Raw genomic sequence first — 22,110 nt, 5'->3', positions numbered from 1 at the left:
ATTCATTCAACATATATTCAGCAATGAGTGTACCAAATTTGGTGCTTTTATCACAAAATGAACGATAGTTTAGCTATGCCACCCCACTAACTGAGATATTTTTTCCTGCAATATGTGGCATATTCATTAAAAGGTCTCTCTAGGTCTTCATAACAAAATTTCTTAAAAAATAGCAAAGGCCAAAACAAACCAGTTGTATATTCTGGTTGGAAGAAAGCAAGGTGTTTTTGACTTCACAGACCATGCATTATATATACCCACTTATCCCAGCATGTATTGGTGGAAGGCAGGGACATACCCTGGACAGCTCGCCAGTCCATCACAGGATTAACATTAAGAGGATGTGTGAACTCCACACAGAAAGGAACAGAAGTGGGATTTGAACCCATGACTTCTTTGCTGTGAGTCTACAAGCCTAGGTATTGAGCTACTGTGCCGCCTCCTGCAACAGACCAATCCATGCTCGAGTAATGTGACCTACTTTCCCTAGTCTGAAAACCCTGTGAATTATAGAGAATGTCTGGTTTTGAGGAGGGACTGACCTTGTTCCTGCAGGAAAAGAGTACATCTGATAGACATTGTACAAAATGACTGATATCCAAAGTATTCTGGCACATAAGGAAATATTCATTCTCATTTAAGGACTTTTAAGCGTTGATAGAGACATTCACGTCTGAGGTTGTTAGTGTACTTGCTTATGTTCTAAAGCCTAACTCAGTGGCTGATCCAAACCACTCAAGCAACTGAGACACAATGAAGTAGAATGTGGAAGCAGCTCTGAACGATCATCTGAATTACTTACTGAATTACTTCTTATAGCTCACTTTTTAAGTTAAGGCTCATATATAGGCAATTTATGTACATAGGCTCAATTTTATAATATGATTTTTTTTTTTTTTTTTTTTCATTTTCTTTGACCTCCTTTTCACGGTCTACTTGTATTTGCTGCCTTGCTTTTATAATTCTGACAAGGGCTGGGCAGCATACTGAATACAGAGGAGGTGATGTCAAGCTGTCACGGTACACACCAATTAATGGAAGGGGAATAAGTTTGTTTGAAGAGGCAAGGCGTGTTCATCATGAGCCAAATTAAAATCAAACAGTGTGTTCTCACCTCATATTGAGTGATGCTTGCTCACTCACTATATGTAGTGTGAAGTAGTGAACAATATTGTGAAAGAGGGTAGAATTTATTAAGTTTCGCTGAGGCTAAACAAAATGTCTCATACTTTTACAGAGATTTTCTGTATGACATTGCACACTTTGAGACTGCTAAACCATTTTTTTTTTTCAAGAATATATTGTGCAATGGCAATAGTATTATTATTATCATTATTATCATCATCATCATTATCATCATCATTATTATTGTTGTTATTATTAACTGTACATAAGTGCGTGTTATCTATGTCTAAGGTAAGTGGTGTGACCTGACGTGTATGGAGGATGTGAGTGCAACTTACTGAGATGCTGAATGATGTGATCTATGGTGGGCTTGAAGAGGGCATTCATGGCATCTGGATTCATCCTCAGCATCCCCTGGGAGGACCACTTCACAAAATCCACACTGGGGGATGGGAGAGGAGAGGAGAGGAGAGGAGAGGAGAGAGGAGGTCAAAAGGTGAGAACAAGGCAACAGTAAACTTTAAAATGAATGATAAACTGACACAATGGGCTCAGTTGGGTGTGACAAAGATATTTTTGGTAATTGTAATTTTGGTATTTTGGTCATTTTGGAAGCGCAGTGGGTTTAGAACATATAGCATCCTAAATATTAACCTGAAGCTCCCCAAATATATATATATATATATATATTCTGCAACCCAAACATGATGCTGATGCGATATGTAGCATCATTCACAATCTAAAAACATGTCGGGTTACAACAAATATAGTAATAATTATCATTATCACTATTATTACTATTCTTGCAATCATTATTACTATTGCTATTATTATTATCAGAAGTGGTTTTATTATTTCTATTAGTATTATTATGATTATTACTGTTGTTGCAACACATCTCATCTCATCTCATCTCTCATCTGTTGTTGCAACCACTATTAGTATTGTCATTACTGCTATTATCACCACTAGTATTACTATACATCATTGCGTCATTCTATGTCCTGCAATGTGCTCCTCTCTCTCTCTCTCTCTCTCTCTCTCTCTCTCTCTCTCTCTCCATTTCTCAACCCTCAGCCCTTCCGGTCGGGCAGATGGCCGCCCACCCAGAGCCGGGTTCTGCTCGAGGTTTTTGCCCCTGTTAAAAGGTTTTTTTTCTCACCACTGTGGCCCTCTTGAGGGAGATTTTGGTCCACAGATTTGGCCGATATCTGTTGGGTTTCTGTAAAGAGCCTTGAGATGACTTTTGTTATGATTTGATGCTATACAAATAAAATTGAATTGAATTGAATTGTCACAATTACCAATATTAAATGAAATACTACAATATCATACAAGATGAAACAGAGAATTTGGTACTTGGTTTGAACTCAAGGTTTGGTGACTTGACTTCAACACTGGCAGTAGGCTAATATGAACAGGCTGACCTTTGAGGGTCAGCGAGATAAATTAGCTACTCTAGATAACTACATATGGCCTGATTACACATTTTCCTTCAGCAGCAAGATTAGTAGGCCTCATAAAATAAAGTTTGTCCTTTTGCACCCCTTGCCTTTTTCCACTTGGTTTCAGTTGCACCTAATTTACCAAAAAAGCACCAGAACAACTTGTCCTGTTTCTATCAATTCTTGAAAAATCGTTCTTTTTTTCTAGGGCTTGTGCTTTTGTCGTTCAGCAAGGAGATTTTATCTGTTAAATCTATCCAAAAAAAAAAACAAAACAAAACAAAACAAAAAAAAAACAACCACCACCCAATCTGCATTTTATGTTTGATGACATTTGATGAGTTGGCTGTTGGATGGAAACCTGCACACTGAAAACCTGAAAGGTGTCACCTCGTAGAGTGCGTACCTCTGCCAAAGCTATGCAGTTTTCAAGATCTGCCATTTCCACATCACATTTGATTTACAGAGTATGTCTGCCGCTGTTGTGATAGACCACACCACCACCACATTCCTTTTTGGCCAATCGGCTTGAAAGGCTAATCAGCTCTTCCTTGCCTCATAACCAAGCTTTCCACATAGTTTTGCCATGTTTCCCATGGCATGTGTTTGCCAATCTGTTTCAACGTTATGTACCTTTTTATCATGGGCCAACTGCCATGCCCCATGTTGGCCAATCGAAGTAATCAGCTCTTTCTTGCCCCATGACAAAGCTTTCCACAGTTTTTTTCCACCTTATATGAAATCAGTTCAGAAATTATCAGCCTTTTTGTGATCAGCAATGCCCAATGACCAATCAGCATGAATCAGCTCTTTCTTGATTCATGACTAACCTTTAGCATAACCCCCATCCAACTCTGTTGGTGGAGGGAATTACAGACATGACCTGAGTAACACAAATGCAAAGCATTCTGTGTACAAGGTTAGCATCAGGGGTGTCACCTGGCCTAAGCATTCAGGGCTAAAGTCCCCAATTCTAGACCCAAAAAGCAGCCGCATCTGGTCTGATCAAAACCCGGCACCTGCTGCTGTCACTGTGGCCCCTCCCCCACCTAGTGAGTGAGGGACACGCCACAGACAGCAAAACGATGGATATATGAAAGTTTTCCCTCCAAAACAGAGAAGTAGGGCTCTGTGGGGAGCCTCAGCGGCTGGATGGTCCCGCTGAGCCAGCCAAACCAGGTTTGTGACAGGGACAGGTTAGCAGGCAGTGCCACTGCTGGCTTAGCTCAGGAAAAATGTTAGCATCAGACAGTGTAACATTAACTAGTTTTGATGGTATAAACGAAAGAAGAGAGGAGAGGAGAAGAGAGGAGAGGAAAGCAAGAGGTGGTTCTTCTGTAATTGTTCCATTGTGGCACGTTTGTGGTGGTGGGATGGTGATTTTTACTGGTGTGTAGACTGGAGTGTGGATACCTGACCTGAACATGTTGGGACCCATTAGGATCCAACACGGCTCACACAAAAAATCAGAAATTATGTTAGAGTTTGGGTTGGGTTCAGTCATGTCTGCATTATTACAGTGAAATAAAAATGATGGACCTACTGTCTGTTGTGGGCAACTTCCTGTACAGTGCTGGAGTTTATGTGACAACGCTGATAGCAACACTTAAGATATTTCAGGCAGTAAAAGGTAACCTAGTGATGGAGGACAAGCAAAAACTCAGGAAAAAACAATGCCTGTCAGTTTCAGGTTGGGCTCAGTTACTGCACTCTTGGGCTCTAGGGCTCGATGCACACTCTGGTGTAGATTCCTACATTAAAAGAAAAAGGTCCCGCCAACGCCCCTGCTTAGCATGCACCTCTGGTCCAATACACTGAATGTCCTGCTTGGAACCCATATAAGCAGCAGTGCAATACAATCGATATTTGATATCTTTTCCAGCAGACTTTCAGGCCGGTCCCTCAAGGCCGGTATCATGCAAGGCAGTGCGGTCTGCCTCCTCACTCATAAATCCTGAAAGAATCCATGGTATCCATCTGCTATGATCTCCAGGGTGTGATTCATGTGTGTGTACATGCTAATATGCATCCGAGAGCGTGCATGTGTTTGTGCACGAGTCTAATGGTCCCTCCCTGTGCTTTCCAGCACACTGAGACAGACAGCCCATTACAGTTAGGGGTCAGAGGAGCTGAGGGACCACTGGAGGCTCCAGTTTCCACCATATAAATATCTTAAAGTGTCCCTCACTACAGGCTTATGAAAATACACACACACACACACACATAAGACAGTGCCATTAAAAGCTAGACTGCATGGTGGTTGTACAGGTCAATAGTAAAATGTTTATAATGGCTGCAAGTGGAAAGCCATATTACCACTAATACTTACTTGGCAATGACAGTGGGATCTCTTTAGTGGGATTTTATAATATTTTGTCTTATGAAGTCATGGGATTAAGAGGAATTTCAGCATTGAAGTGCTCGTGCTAGTGCTAAGAGGGGACCATGAGATATTCTAGAGGGGCAAAAAGGCACTTGTCACATCTATCAGCTGGCTATAGCACCTGCTTGTTTGCCTCATGGTTGGCATTTCTTGGTCTTAAGTTTTTTGGAACGGTAATTCAAAAAAAAAGGATAAACTTTTGACATAAAGGTGCATGTCCAAACAGGATCTTTTTTTTCTGGGGGTGCTATTTTCTAAAATCAAAAAACTGCAAAAAAACACAAAATTTAACATATTAACTTCTTATGTTTACACTTCCTGCCAGGCCACGACCACGCCCACTTCTGGTTGTTCTCCACTTCTCAGTACTCCAAAGTCTGGAGCAGAGCTATTACCTCTGCTGAGTTACATTCAACAGCAGCTACAATGATCTGTGTATGTTACGACCCCTGTCTTGATTTTGGGCTTTTGTCCAGTTAACATTTAGTGATTACATTTTTGATTCTGCTGCAGGGAGTTTATGAGGCATAAACAATAATGGTTTTTTGTTTCATGAAACTAGAAACAGAGAGTGGCAGCAGACTCTCAACAAGACATTGAAGGTGGACCGCCTCTGGATACTGACAAGCAATCTATGCTTGCCTGGCACTGTTTTGGGGACAATTTTGAATTTTATGCTGAAGTTTTGGTTCACCACATCCTGTGTACCACAAAAAAAAAAAAAAAAAAAAAAAAATCACCAGTGACTACACCGCCTCCATTTGTAATTAAAACTTATACATAAAACATTTGTGTGTGTGTGTGTGTGTGTGTAGCCTTACACAGCATACACACACACACATGCATATACAGTACAGGCCAAAAGTTTGGACACACCTTCTCATTCAATGCGTTTTCTTTATTTTCATGACTTTATTTTCATGATGGTCCCAACCCCATTGATAAAGCAAGAAATTCCACTAATTAACCCTGATAAGGCACACCTGTGAAGTGAAAACCATTTCAGGTGACTACCTCTTGAAGCTCATGGAGAGAATGCCAAGAGTGTGCAAAGCAGTAATCAGAGCAAAGGGTGGCTATTTTGAAGAAACTAGAATATAAAACATGTTTTCAGTTATTTCACCTTTTTTTGTTAAGTACATAACTCCACATGTGTTCATTCATAGTTTTGATTCCTTCAGTGAGAATCTACAATGTAAATAGTCATGAAAATAAAGAAAACGCATTGAATGAGAAGGTGTGTCCAAACTTTTGGCCTGTACTGTATATATATATACTGGCTATGCATGGAGCCTGGTTATGGGAGGTTGGGTAGCACTCATGTACTTACTTGCTCTTGCGCAAGGCATGCTCAACACTGTGGCCCCTGAACTTCTTGTAGTAGTCAATGAAGGAGAAGGGCAGGTTAATATTGAGGGGGTTGGTCCTGTCAGGGGCCGCTGCCCTCTTCCGTGACTCAAATGCAATCATCAGGTCCACCCAAGCAGCCGGCCTTTTGATCTTGAACTGGTCAATGAAATCCTGTCCGAAGATCTTACACAGGAGCTTCTCAAATTCATAGTCAATCCCGATAGAGCCATAGGGACCGCCTGGGGACAGAATGATATAAAGAGGTGCTTCAAGTTTCATCTTAGACCAAGATATTTCCCATAAGCCCTGTTGTTTCCAGGGAAAACAGCAGCATCCTCCCTGAAACAGTCCTTCAGCCAGTGTCCATCCGGACCAGATAAGCTCATGTCAAGTCAAACCGATGCAGTTAGAATAACAAAACAAGAATTGGTGCATTAACACTTTGAGGCCCAGGACCCCTTGGGCTGGCTTTTATTTTGAAAGTTTTTATTTAACCATCTAACAGCATTATTATTATTATTATTATTATTATTATTTTAAATATTCCTTTAGGTTAGTTTTCCTTTACATTTTTTCAGTAATTTTGTTCATAGTAAAATTCTGGTAATTAAATTTTCTTGTAACTGTTTTATGGTAATGTGGTAATTTTTAGGTCATTATCTTGGAATTCAAATTTAAATGTATACTGTATCTCAAAGCAATCAAGTGAAATTGCTCAGGATCCAAAGGGTTCAATGCAAACTACAAACAGCTTTTGTTTTGTGCCAGAAAGTATCTCAGGACACAGTGTGACCTGCAGTGTAGTGGCCTGTGGAGGGGGCCAGTCTTGTTTGTCTGTGGTAATTATTGATGTAAAGTGTAGCGATGATTTACTGATGTTAAACTGCCACACGTAGAACCTTTTATCTGCTGCGGAGAAATGTGGTTATTAAAACAGCTGATTATGTTAACAACATAACCTAGAAAATGTATAAATAAATGCAACTGACAATTTCAGCATTACAATATGATTAAAATATACAAGGAAAAGCATGGATTACAGAGGTAAAAGAGTTAAACAAAATAGGACAAGAATACTTAAATAAGAAAAAATGAATGCAGAGTATGTCATGTATGACTTTTTTTTCCAAAAATATGGAACATATGCAGTATAAAGTGGGAAACTGCAAAATATTAATAAATATGCAACATATAACAACTGAGAAAAATGAGAGAGAATGAACATACAAGGAAAGGAAATGTGCAAATTGACAGCATCAGTAAGGATGTGCAAAATGTGTGTTGTATTCACAATAACAGGTGTTCAGAAAGCCACACTTCTCTACAGAGCCGGCCTGGGCTGGTGGAGGCCTGTTGTAAAAGGATGCTAGGTGCCAGTGGGAGGGCTTGTCAACATTAACAGCTCAAATGACAGCGTGTCAACTGAAATGTGCAGGTTAGAACCAAAAAGGACAATTCTAATGGGGTTTTGTGACCTCAGCTGAACTAAACTATTTGATTACATGACCGAATGCTGAGGAATACTGTGGCATCTTGAGCAGGCAGAGAGAAAAGACTGCTTTCATGTATTTTATATCTAATTTTTTAATATATAATATATACATAATTTGTTGTTTTACCTGAAGCCTTGTAGAGCTCCTTCAGATGACCCTCTGGAAGACGGATCTGATGGACAGTGAGGTCCACCGTTCCTCCACCGCAGTCAACCACCACGTAACGGTCGCCTACGCACAGACAGAACACAAAGGTCACATAATGTGCAGTGAGTTCAGCAGAATGCCTTCCAAAATGTATGGTATCTGGCAGGATGTGAATAAAGTCACTGCATCTCTTCCTGACAGGATTCACGGCTCTGACTTGCAGGATTTTTAGGAACCCACTCCAGGGAGGTTGGACGCAACTTCTCGTAACACAATATCCTTAAAACAACTCTTCAACCAGGCCAGAGAGTATACTGGTGGCCTAGATTTTCTAGTTTTGTAGTTTCAAGAGCACAATGGCTAAGCAGTGAAAGGAGAGAAATGTGATGAGGGAGGGAGAGGGATTTAGTAGGTTAGATTGTGTTTTGGGGAAGGTGGAGTGATGGAGTTTAGTCGAGGAACTTTGAGCATGTAGCAGTAGGTGAGGGAGCCTACCACAGGCATTCAAATGATGCCAAATCCACCCCAGGCAAATCTTCATGTAATCTCTTTACAAGATGGAGCTGAAAATGTAATGGGTTTTGTAATATGCTGTCATTAGAGTAAGATTGAGATTACCAGTTCCCAAATTAACCCTAACCTCATCAAATGATATTGTTTGTACTACAGTTCTTAAGGTAATTAGGAAAAGATTAATTGGCTTATCTTATCATAATTAAATGTTATATGTTGAAAAAGGATAAACTGTACATGATCACTCTTTCTGGTTTTTGACTTTATTTTTAGGCATGATAGCCCCTCTTAAAGGGATAGTTTACTCATTTCTAAAAATCTGATACTATTTCACTTTACCCAGTTGAGATAAAAACAAAACAAAAAAAAAAAAAAAATACAATTAACAGTTTTTTACTGATTGTATGCCATATATTATAGAACCACAGCAGTTCCAGAGGCAAAATATTATATCTCAGACTTGACCAATCCAGCCAATATAGCCATGTTCAACTCTGATGCTTCTAGGCATCTATAGACATCTAGACAGTTAGTGTGACAGCTGGCAGCACAGGAAACAGCAAGAGCAGTTATTCTACAGGAAGAGGAGAAGGAAAGTGAAACAGAGGAGGAGTAAAAGAACAGAAAAGACTCTACCTTCTTCCAGCTCCGACCAAAGTTCCCCTACGACATTTTCCACCAAAAAGGTGCGACTCTGCCGGTTGCGCCGAACATGCTCCTTAGCTGGTTATTGACAGAGAGAGAACGTCCGTGTGAGTGTGATGAAGGGCTGAAGCGCTGCTGTGTGAAGCAGTGTGGGTCAAGGCAAGCAGCAGGCTAACAGAACTACTTGGTGCTCACTGTGTGTCCACGCTGCAAGCAACATATAAGTCAGTGAATTAACTTCCAAACAAGCCCTGATGGAGGCTATTGTGTCCAAAATATGTAGGTTTTCAAACCTATCATTTTTTTCCAAAAGTGATTGAATTCTTTTTATCTCAAATTGTTTCGATCAAAGCTTATGACCGATTTTTTGGTCCTCTACAGAGCCGAGAGACTTGGGATACTTGGCCGATATGTGATAAGTCAACAAGCTTTTCAACATGGCTGAACTTTTCAAGGACATTGACTGTCAAAAGCAAATTAGATTTCCATGCTTCCTTGTTTCCCAATTTACATGTTACAGCTTTGCACATGCAAAATGGACAAGACCTTCACTACAGCCACTCAAGGTTTCCCAGCTCTCTACAAATTTCATTTGAAAGACTACAAAAACACATGTCTCAAAAACGTACTTTGTCATTGGTGTTGAAGGTAAGCTCTGAAGTCATTTTATTGACATCGCAGAGTTTGTGAACAAAAGTTTCAGCACTCTCAGCACGATAGTTTATTTCATCTTTTCAGTGTGCAAAGGTTTTGGTCTCAGACCTTCATCAGGGCATTAAAGAGATAGTTCAGATTCTTATCCGAATGCTCGTGCTTGTTGCTTTATGAAAGGGTAATACATCAACCAAGTTTGGGCCATTAAATCAGTTCCACCATTTTGGAAGCCAGGGGACAGGAAAGAGCCATGAAAGCGAAACCTTAACAAAGATGAGTTGCTGTGTATCCTTCAAAACAATTTTTCAGCGTTGTGTCGCTGATCAAAATTGAGCAGCACATGGTGAAGCTCTTATTCTCACAACAGACTTGGTGGATGTATTACACTCCAATACAGTAATAAATACCACTCTACGGGGAAGAATCTGAATAATCACAACAAGTGCTGGAAACAGTCAATGACTACAAATGTGCCCTAGATGATCCTTCTGTTTGCCAACACCTATGATTGTTCAGCACTAGTGTGATGGGAACTGTAGTTCCTAAATATGCTTGAAGGACAATGTAAACATCCAATGTAATGTGTGGCTACATGTTCAAGATTAGAAAAGAAAACATCAAAATACAAAAACAGGATTCAAAAGGAAAACAACAAGATGTGCCGCATCCAACAAATTAACCATCAGAAATAAATTCAGAGGGGGAGGCTGCATAGGCATCAGGCTAGACCATCACCAAGGCCCCACGTTCCCATGTACCTTCATCTTGAAAGCTCAGCATGCCATTTTACAGCATTACAGTCATATCAAAATTTACATCTAAACCACCAGGGTGACTGAAAGCGTGGCACATTGTTCACAGTTGCATCCTTCATTATTTCAGGCACCTCCTCAAAGTTTGTGGTTGTGTGTGGAGTGAACTGGTTTTTGAACTATTGACTTAAGAGCTTACGATCAACCACATGTTTATTTTCTGTAAATGCTACCCAGTTATTGGTTGATACTTAGCTGCTGAAAGGTAACTCATCATAACATTGTAATTTGATGAAAGACAATAGCAAAGCAGTAGAAGACACATTATTTGCCTGCTCTAAACTTTGAAACTGCAGAACCTTATACAAATACAAACAATGCCTCTGTCAGTCAAGAAGAATAGAGGCACAGCCAAGTTGATCAGTGTGCAAGCAGTCAGAGTCATCGCTATACGGCTGTGAGGTACAACATCAAGGCGCCCACAGCAGTCCATATGATATAAAGACAGCTGCTGCTACTGTGAATACTTACTACCCAATACATTTACAAATCTGTCCAGAAATGAATTATTTTTTATCCTCTATGGTCATTATTTAGCCTGGTTTGTCCCATTGAAACTATGTATTTCTTTATCAAGGGACACCTTGCCAAGAGGGCAGAATCAGGACAAATATGCAGACCAACACTACAAGGTACCACTATAAAATCAAAATACAATCAAAATCACATAAATGAGACAGCAAAGTACAACTTCTTATATGTAAGTGCTCTAACATCCACTTCTCCAGCATCGACACAGCAAGTTCACAGGGTTGATTCCTAGTAGAATCTTAACTAAACAAAGCAAGGCACTGTACTTATGGGCACTTTTGCCTAACTCAGTTTTCATCTTATCAACAGTTGAGACAGTGAGAAAATTCTCTGGCTTTACATACCTATTTTGGCATTAACTAATTGTCTAGCATCTGAGGTTTTGGTTTATAGAAACATTTTTCGGAAAATTTCAATGATTATATATACTACAATACTTCATTTTCTCCTGTAAAGCTGTACAGTTTGATGAAGGTGCAGTCTGTCCATGGGATTTGAACTGGCAACTGTCGTTTCCACTCATCTATGACCACAATGACATGTGGCTTTAGATTCATCAACAGCAGGAAGACATGCTATGACTACATTGACAAAGGTGTTAGACAGATATTTCCTCCCACACAGAGGAAACAATGCAGAGGAGGAAAGAGGACTTTCCGCCTCTCGTGAGAGGGGTCTGCCATTGTCAACATTACGTCAAACACTCATGGATTGTACATGGAGAAAATTAACCTTTCAATTAATGTTTGATAAATGATTCGCAATGCAGCAGTTTTGTTCCAAAATGCTCTACATAAAATCTGATATAGATATGTATTTTAACAACAAGGGTCTTGAAACAGGTATCGCTTTCAAGTCATAATATATTTTAACTTCAAGCAAAAAATTATAAAAAAAAAAAAATGAGACAAACAGTATTTATATCAATTTGCAGTGGGACACTTTAGGTACAGGATTCTTGGGTGGGAATGACTGTTACTGGAATGTTCGGGTCATTTGGAAACAGTGACAGTAAGGTTGAAAGTTGAGTTTTCCTGTTGAATTACTACATTGGAAAAAGTCTTTGAACATCCTGAAACATTACTGGACATGGAAGGGAGGGAGTCTGACTGTTGTCCTCATTTTGAAATTGGGCTTGGCAGAAAACTAAGAACCTTTCAATGATTCATTTTAAAGTATGTTGTATTTTAAACATTTTACATTTGGTTGTTCTTGCTATACATTTTCAGACTGCTACTGTCTAACTTTTACTCAAGAGCCTCCCCAGCTTTAAACCTAACCCCAACCTCATAAATAACTTTAGACCAGTGACCACAGACCAAGGGGTTATGATTAATGGCTATGGCTATGGCTAAGCCCTAAACTGACTTTAGCTTCTGATCCTTCTATCATTTTTAGTTTGTTTGACCATTTTATATGCACTGGCATACTGGGTACTGCTCTGGATTGTTTTTCACCCCACCTATCTTCAGAACCCTCTATGTAAGCACTGAAACTTCCAGTTCCACTATAAGCAAGGGTATCTGTGGAGTTCTACAGGGCTCCACCCTGGGCCCCCTTTTATTTTCTACTTAGATGCTTTGGTTGCTGTGAATTAAAATCTGTATCCAGTTTTACACTGGCAATACTCATATATACCCGTTTTTCTTTAACTAATGATACAAATTTGCATGAAGCCTAACCTCTCATAGTGAAAGATATAGTGTAAGCTGTAATTTTAACCATTACAGGTCAGGTTTCACAGAGATTTGGGCTTGGGCCTTAGTTAGTGTTTAAGCATCCCAGGATTACTGCCAGGGCTGCAAAACGTTGCATCAGTAAAATTTCTCAATTTAGCAGGTGATTTGCCAGGACTGATTATGTAAATGAGCATATTCACAATTGACTTAATTTGAATGAAATATATCATAATCAAGAAACATGTCTATTTGTAAGCTTTTGCTCTTGATTTTCACATTTTAGCAGTAGAATTCACAACATGTGGGAGCTGTTGAGGACAGTACAACACAGGCATACACTTTAACCACAAATCACAGGTTGACCCTCAGGTCTGATAGTCCTAGCGCAGAGGGAAACTGTCTGAGTACACAGCACAACACTGGTGGGAACTAATCACCTCTGAACTCTTAAGACACTGTAATTTTCATGAGGAAACATACTTCTGACTTTGTATTCCTCCTGCTCCAAAATTAATGGCGAATCACTCACCTTAAGGGCATTGCTTGCAACAGTAAGACTGTGACACAGTTTACGTTCACACACACAACTGAGATATGACCTCACTGCAACCAAACTCCATTTAAACCAGTTAATTCCAGTGAGTATGATTCAAAGGACAAATAGGCTGTTCCCACCTGGTATTAACAACCGTCCTGAGAAATCCGAATACAAGTAGACAGCTGAGGGGCACCATAAAACAAAATTCTTCTTTCTTCCACAACAGACATAAACATACTCCTTCCACAAACATACTTTTAAGGTTTGCTTTTACCTGAGTTATGTACGTAGGCTTCATATAGACTATTATTATTGTTGTTGTCTTTGCCTTGGAATAACTAGGAATATCACATGGAAAATATATATAGTATTAGTATACTATATATTTATAGTATTCAAAAATCTCTCTAGCTTAATAGTAAGGATCCCTCAAAGTCACTTCAAATTTTACGAATCAACTGCAAAACCATAAAATTAGCCGTATACTAATCACCATTAATCCTAGGACCAAAAGACCATTAGAATGAGCCTTAAGGTTGGCACATCATTAATGTGTAGATTCTGCAAAAGCTGCAGATAAAATGATGATTTAAGGATAACTCTAGTTATTTTCACCCCTTGCCTAATTTTCCTAGTTTTGGCTAATATAAGAAATGATAGAAAATTTCACCACCTTACTGCAGAGCTTGACTTAACCTCAGTTCGCTGGGAGTGTTGCTGTCTAATAAACAGCTATAGGGCAAATGCACTCTAACAGTTGAACCAAAAAAGCGAAAAAGCATACTTGCACAGAACCGTTGTTCCTGATCACTAGTGTTAAAAATTAAAATGGTCACATTGAAAGATGCTGAAAAAACGTCCTTTTAAAGGTATTACACTTCAATAAGCTGTATTGGTTTAAACAGACATTACTTAAGTGGAAGCTTATTCAATCTGTGGAATTCATGGAGAGACCTGCTTATTGATATCCATCCCTGCCATTTTTAATATTATTGTTTAATTATTACTATTTTTAATGTAATGTTATGTAATTTAATTCATTCATTCATTTTCCAAACCACTTATCCATGAGGGTTGTGGGGGGTGCTGAAGCCTATCCCAGAGCTCACTGGGCAAAAGGCAGGGGGACACCCTGGACAGGTCGCTGGTCCATCACAGGGTAGACAGACAGACACACACATTCACACCTAGGGACTGCCTTAATTTAATTTAATTTAATTTAATTTAATTTTGCAGATTTTTTGGAAAACCAAATCAAAATATTTTACATTTTACTTACTAGACAGACATGATGTTAGCTATGTTCACTTTTATATACTTTAAATTTTTGAATTTCTAATGCTGAAAGGCATAAAGAGACAGTGTCAGCATTGCTCCACTTTCTGGGTGACTGTGCTAGCTTTATAAACCGCCCTTGAGCAAGTAATTGATAAGCTTTCAACAACGCTGGGAGACTGCATTAGCTGTCCTCACCAGTGTCCACTTCAATACATTTGCTTTGATATATTGAAGAAAACCAAAAAGGTATTCAGGCCCAACTGAACTCTGTGATCTATTGCAAAACATAAATCATATCAAGGCTTTGCAATAACACTGCAAAAAAAATGAAATCTATTCAAGCTCCTCCAATTAAATCCATTTTGTCGCTGAAATTGTATTTGCAGCCAACTGGTTTTGAATCTGTGGCACCTTGAATATATGGCATCTATTTTCTGAAAGACACAGAGAAATGTGACACGTGCCCCGCACATGAGATTCATGCATCTATTGAACTGTGAGCCACTGAAATGTCTCAGAGGTCTTAACACAGCCTTTGAATATGAGAGTAGAAACACGTCCATAAGGAAGCGCTTTTCCACGGAAGCAGCTTGAAGTACTTTTGAAAAGAGGTAACACATTCACATTTCAGGAGACAAAATAGAATTAATGAATCCACTTTATCTGCAGGAAATGGAAATTTCAAGCAAGGTTATGTTGCTTTTGAAATGGTGGCTATTTTGAATGAAGAAAAAATTAACCTATATTGGCTATGTTGTATGGAGATGTTTTGATTTGTGAGGACCTCAGAGCAATAAGCATATGGTATTGAGCCAATGTTTGCTGCTGTCAATGGCCACCTCGACAAAAAAGCTGTTGAACCCGGATCTTCCAAAAGAAAGAATAAGTTCTTTTAGCATAAAAGTGAATTGTGGTGCATCTCCATAGAGCGGACAAGAGGTGGGACTGAAAGCAATGACCTTCTCAATCTTCACTTAAAAGATTGATGTGGAACAGAACGAATCTCCGGCCCAAATAAAACCACAGCAGATGCGGACAAAAGGAAGGGTGGGATGGAAAAGTGATATGCTGTTGCTGCTTCACATGCTGGCAAATAATGGTCGTCCCTATTTCCAGAATTTCACTTACAAAAAACAGCACTTTTTCTAGACATTATTTGCACTGCCAAAATGTGTGATATCTGAAGGATACCACAGGACAATACTGATGATTTGTATTGCTGTTGCCTTGATAAATGCATCAATATAAACTATCAATTGCTCATTATCAGTTGAGATACTTTATATATTCTTGTGTATCGAAATATCACAAGATGGTAGTGGAAGACCTTATGAAGAAGAAGCAAAAGCAAGTGGAAGTGTGATGGTGGGGAGTGAACAGGAAGTCATCATTCCTCTGTTCTTCATGCATTTGGTGTCTGAATTGAAACTAAAAGTATGTTTACCATGACCTGGGGAAGCTATGCCATAACCAATATTCAAAAGGAGGGAAAATAGCATGTTAATATGACATTGTAATTACTGCAATAAAAAGTATTTATAGAAAAACTGTAAAATGCAATTATTGGAACACTCACATGGATTGACTCACATGGACACCATATTATTCATCATTCGAAATATGAGCACTTTGAAACTATGTACTGTTTTTCCTTTTGTTGTAGTTGCATAAACGTCCTAAAGGACAGTGTAACGACATAGGAATAATCAAAGATCAACGAAGCCTGAGCTCAGTGGTGAGGTATGTTTTGTCTGAAAGTGTAATCCTGATGTGAAAACTGTACACTAGCATAGCTTAACAACACTAGTTTACAACGTAGAGTTGGTGGGACCTACCCTGGGTCATGGTGGACCCTACATTGTCAGTGGGGCTGAAGCCGTTCTGGGTGGTCCGGCTGCCGAGGTCGATCATCTGGTGGAGGCGGAGTTTACGGCAATAGATTGAAGCTGCCTCGGGCTCCAAGGCGATGATCAGCTGCTCCGGGTTTTCACGAGAAACCAGACCAGACTAACAAAGGGAGAATGAAAACAGGCATCAGAGTCAGGGTTAGTTGAGGCTGACATAGTGAGTTTTCAACAGATTAGTGGGTTGGTCAACTTAGCGGTTAACTGCTGTGAAGAAAACCACTGGCAAAGTGTTGGATCCATCACTTCATACTAAATATTTGCACTACACTTTGTTGAGTAAGCATAGACTCCATGCTGGCGCTGTAGCATACACCACACAGACTGATAGCAGGCCATTAGCAATATCTCAATAGTGAACAAATGACGACTTGCAGCTCTAAAGCTAAATGTTAAGCATCCTAATTAATATATGGCTAAATGAGCTTCACATGGGAACTTGTTTAAATTTACGCAAAATGATATAAAAATATAGAGTTTTAGCATCATATGGCACAAAGTCCATAGGCCAAGCGGGGAGAAAGTTACAAGAAGTTGAAAACTGAAAGTTTGTCCAGATGGTGGCGCTATGTGTCTGTAGACACAACATTCTGTGTGTGTGTGATAGGAATAGACCTCACTAGAGGCCCACGTGCACGTTCATGTGGACATCCAGATAGTCCACTGCAGACCTTGTAGAATTAGCCAAAATTCATAGCAATAAGGCTTTGATCATATAAAGACATTAAGGGAAGTAATGCAAAAAAATACAAATAATAACCATACAAGCATGCTGAAAACTCCACAGAAGGTTTTCTTATGTAAGTGACTGACAATTCATATAATCTAAATCCTTATTCATCTGTTTATGTGTTTATTTATTTATTTATTTCATTTTACATTTGTCAGTGTACTGATGTAATAAGGGATGATATTACAGACACACACAAAAAGCCTAATAATTTCTTGTTGATATGGGATTTGCATGTTGTCATCTGCAGGGTGAAATGAACATCCAGTTTTCACTGACTTTTTTGCAGACTTTTTTTGGTTTCATTTGAAAGTGACAGTAGAGAGAGACAGGAAAGGCAGGGCGGAGAGAGGGGATGACACGTAGCAAAGGGCCTGGGCAGGGATTCAAACCCAGGACGCTCTGGTAAGAACTTATCCTTAACGCATGGCACATGCTCTACCAGAAGAAGAAGAAGAAGAAGAAGAATTAATTAATGAATTAATTAATCTTAATGAATCTACTGCTTTGGATTATGCTAGTGGCTACATCACTCAACATAGCACATGCCGAAGTGTTACTATGAAGTGCCAGCACTGAGGGTTATTCTGCAGAATAGTCAAATGCAATGCAAAGGCAATTTTAAAACATCAACTTGTTCCCCAAACCAACGTTTTTGAAGATAATGATACAATTTCATGTTCAAAGACCATAATAAAATCATTACATAATAAATAAAAATAAAATAAATAATAAAATAAATAACACAAAAGTTCATTAAGGTAGATCCTCATACCAGATTCATTATTGTGAACCATATGCCACAAGGACCACAGACAACTGCAGGAGAGCCAGCCATTACATGTACATCATAAATTCCAGCAGTAATCTGGTGAGATACTAAATGATTAATGGCTTTTGGAGGCATATGAGACGTGGCCACAGACTCCATGAGGAAATTACTGCACGAGCAAATCACACTCAACCAATATTAAAAGTTGAAATCCCAGATGTGGCCATATTGCAGCTCGCTTGAGACCTCTTTGCTGGGTGTTCTCTTCCTATGTATTTTTGTATGTTGCATTGTTGCACCGTTTCCATAATGAGCACAGACTAGGCAAGGAGGGATCTAAAATAGCACTCAAATCAAATGAAAATGACCAATCTGATGTGAAAGATAATGAAAGTAGGGTTACTGAGAGGAATGTTTCCATTTGTGACCGGACAGGAGGGTGGGATAAAATAAAAGGGAACCAGGGAGGGATAAGAAGCCAGTGCTGTGGATTGCGTCATTGCCCCTGGTGAACTATGAGATGATGTAGTTAGAGGAGGAGGGGGAAGAGTAGGAGGAATGCTGTTCGGTCGCTCCTTCCCTCCGTGCACCATGAACAGCCTATCGAAAGATCCAGATTGCCTGATGCTGAGTCACTGTAGCTGCCTGGCGTCCCTCCCTCCCCTCCTCGAACTCATCTCAGTGTCTCTTTCTCATTCTCCTCCTCTCTCTGTTCCTCCCTCTCCGCCCATCCCTGCCTAGTCCCACTGCAGATATCAGGTGACCAAACCTGATCATCCTCTGCTTTCCACCCACTCGTGAGCCCCCCCATGAGAAAGAAAGAAAGAAAGAAAGAAAGAAAGAAAGAAAGAAAGAAAGAAAGAAAGAAAGACAGAAAGAAAGAAAAGGAATTAACGCTGCAGCACTAGACTATTTCTGACTGAATATAGCTAACAAAAGCTGCTGAAACTATAATTGGACACAATGAGAAAAAGGCCTGCAAATTAAAAGTAAAGGGACATGTGCGGCACTGAAAAAGAACAGAACCTTAACTAGAAGAGTGCACTCAGTAGACCTGGTATGCAAATCTGGACAAGAACAATTCCAAAACCCAATTCCTAAACGCTTTTTGGTAATACTCTGCAAATTCATGTCAAACTAGCTGCTGTGAAAAGGGTCTATGGGAGCAGGCCTATGACATTTCAAGTAGTCGGGATGAGTCCATGCATGTTTAAAAGGGAATTTAGGAATGAATGCATGGAAAAACTATAGCCCGGATTCAGTTTCATATCCCCTTTTCCAGATTTTTCTGTTATACTGTAGACACCATGGATGGAACTGTCATGAGAGAAAAGTATCTCACCATTGCTCTCACACTGCATGGTCTCACACTGAAACAGCCTGTCCAATTATAAGCCAAACTTTAAAATTCTCAACTCAGGGGGGTAGATGTCAGTATTTTCAAAACGGATGAACTATCCTTTTAAAAGTCATTTGTACAGTGAAAAAAAAAAAAAGACCAGCAGACAATATAAATGGCCAACTGGAATGTATTTGCATTGTTATAGACTTCAAACTTTAACCATTTTCATATTTGTATAACTTGTTCCATGTGTTGACAAGAGCAGCTGCATTATTTGTGGGAGATGACAAGGTTTTTATTGCTTTCCTCTGTGAGCATCGGTGGCTCATCTCCACTCACCCCTTCAAACAAAGGGAGCGGAATTCCCTTTGTTTCTCTCTCTCTCTCTCTCTCTCTCTCTCTCTCTCTCTCTCTCTCTCTCTCTCTCTCTCTCCCTCCCTGTCTCTCTCTCTCTCACCAGTCCCTCCCCATGTCCTCTGCCACTGCCTGTAGGTCAGTGTGTATGAGAGCATGCTCGTATGAGGGTTATGTGGGACTGTTAGTCTTGATTACTGTGTGGCACTAGAACCTACAGCATCCATCCACCTGTCTTTTCTCTATTTCTATCTCTATCTCTCTTTACAGAAAATGTGATCACACACATCCATCATTTCACCTCACCTGCAGTCTGCTTGTCTACCTGTAGATGGCTTCTGCTACAGCAGAAAGTGTCATCTATTCAGTTAAAAGATTTCAGGCTCCTTGATCAGAGTGATTTAGTAGGCAATGAGTGCTGAGAGGAAAATGGAAAGCCCCTGGAAAGGCAAAAATAGATGTGACGCAGAAGGGCAGCCTCAAACTGCTGATGTCATTTATTTGTAAAGACCTGCATCAGCATTTAAAACCAACAAGGACCGATTTTTAAAATAACAGTGGCCACATGATATGTGCAACAAAGATGCAAATGCTAATACAGCATTGAGGCCTTGTTCTGTGCACCACTCTTACTTAGAAATTTGGTCTTGGTATTGTGACCCTGAGACATTCAAAGTGGATTTTAACAAAACTAAATGTTGGTACATCTTTTTTCCATTCTAAAAATTATAAAAAATGTATACTGAATTAAGTGCTTTGCTAGCCCTTGCCTCTTGTGATATGACATTAGATTGGCAAAATATTCCTTGATAAAATGGTGGATCTACTCTATATCCAACAACAGCACAATGCCAACATGCACAATGCTAATGAGCTAACAGTTACTGTTACTCTCTGTTGAGCCTGGCGGAGGATAAAAGATACAGCTGAAGGATCAGTCAAACGGGTGAGGGAGGAACAACAACTGACATTGCATTCTCATTGGATCATTCCACTCTTCTGTGTGAAAGTAGCTTTTAATCCCCAGCAAAACTGCTGGTTTGACTCAGAAGAAATCAACTGATGGGCCTTTCTCTGCATAGAAAGGACTTCAGCTTCTCAGTTTCACAATGATTTCTACACACAGTGCTGACAATAAAAATTATTTCAATGAAGAATTCCATGTTTCATTGTTTGCCATCCCTTTAAGGAGGAAGCCATTACATCAGATCTTTGATCTTTGGCCAGTCACCTCTTCTTACCTGATGGCATGTAGTCAACTTTTCCTCCAAGTTTGCAAATGCAGACAAACTGCTGCATCATAATTACACAAACCTAATTACGAGCCTAAGCATTTTAACTAAAAATAAATTGGTTTGGAACCCAAAAAGTTGGTATAGAGTAGGGATGGGATTGTATACAAAAAATTCTAAACGTGTATACGCACCGTATAATTGCATGTACAGGTGTACACATAAAATCCGGCGTCCTCAACAATTGACACAGGCTGCATGTCGAGGGCGACCATTTCCATAATTAAGTTGTTAATTGCTTCGCTTCGTGACTTGTCACATTTTCTGGACATGAAATCCTTCATGCTAGCTTGCTGTTGTCGTCCTCCACTCGCACCTGCACTGACGCTGGGCTCTGTCCCCAGGCTGTTCGGGTGTTTCCACCACAGGTGGTTTACCACTGAGCCTGTGCTGCTACCCTTAAAGGATAATTCAGCGTGACACAATGTGCACTTGACAGTGTTTCCGTTTCTTTCAAACAAACAGCCAAAACAGTGCTTCTATTTTTGGTGGCTGCCATCGCACTCGTGAGTGAACTTGAAGTCACGTGATGAAAAAACGTGTACGCGGTCAGTGTTTTCTCTAAACGTGTATGATTGGCTAACCATGTACACGTATACACGTGGCTGAATTCAACCACTACTGCTGAAGTTAGTGGTGAGTGACCCACAGACACCTCTGTCACAGTAGTTCTGCTGCAAACTGCTGCAAACACGGGCCGGTTTGCTGGTTAGCACCTTGGTTCCTAGAATCCTAAACAGAGCTGATTCAAGAACAACTGTTTTGGTTGAAAAGAGCTAACTGAGGTCAGTGAGGCTGGGCAGGAATTTGGAAACAAGTATGTACATATAAATGCTTTTGCGGATCTCAGCCTACCTTATAAGCAGCCTCCCTCATGAACTGCTTGGCGGGCATTTTCCAGATGGCGGGCACAGTGATCACCCATCTCACATCGTTGTTGTCAAACTCACTGCCTGTCTGGTCACTCAGCTCCTGCAGGATGCAAATTCAAACAATTTTGTCTCTCTTTGCTGCACTGACAGATCAAACAGACAAACAAAATGTTTCCATTCAACCTGAGCACAGGCCTGGATTATCAGGGTGTCAAATATGTAATTTACTTTATATGTCGCTTCTCATAATT

General features: G+C 39.8%; 1 protein-coding gene across 1 annotated transcript in view; it reads right to left on the bottom strand.

Moving 5' to 3' along the window:
- The window catches only part of hspa12a (heat shock protein 12A), a 64,940-nt gene that overhangs the window by 5,597 nt on the left and 37,233 nt on the right, over nt 1-22,110 (bottom strand). Inside the window, exons 6-12 of the mRNA XM_030070933.1 lie at nt 21,843-21,959; nt 16,429-16,600; nt 16,038-16,052; nt 9,093-9,179; nt 7,923-8,027; nt 6,284-6,542; nt 1,464-1,567 (exon numbers count right to left, since the gene is read on the bottom strand). Coding sequence (XP_029926793.1) covers nt 1,464-1,567; nt 6,284-6,542; nt 7,923-8,027; nt 9,093-9,179; nt 16,038-16,052; nt 16,429-16,600; nt 21,843-21,959 — 859 coding nt within the window. The remainder of the gene's footprint in view (nt 1-1,463; nt 1,568-6,283; nt 6,543-7,922; nt 8,028-9,092; nt 9,180-16,037; nt 16,053-16,428; nt 16,601-21,842; nt 21,960-22,110) is intronic.

The sequence above is a fragment of the Myripristis murdjan genome, chromosome 15, assembly GCF_902150065.1.
Source record: "Myripristis murdjan chromosome 15, fMyrMur1.1, whole genome shotgun sequence".
Taxonomy (NCBI): Eukaryota; Metazoa; Chordata; class Actinopteri; order Holocentriformes; family Holocentridae; genus Myripristis; species Myripristis murdjan.
The sequence above is the reverse complement of the archived record's forward strand: the minus strand, read 5'-3'. Positions and strand labels throughout refer to the sequence as shown.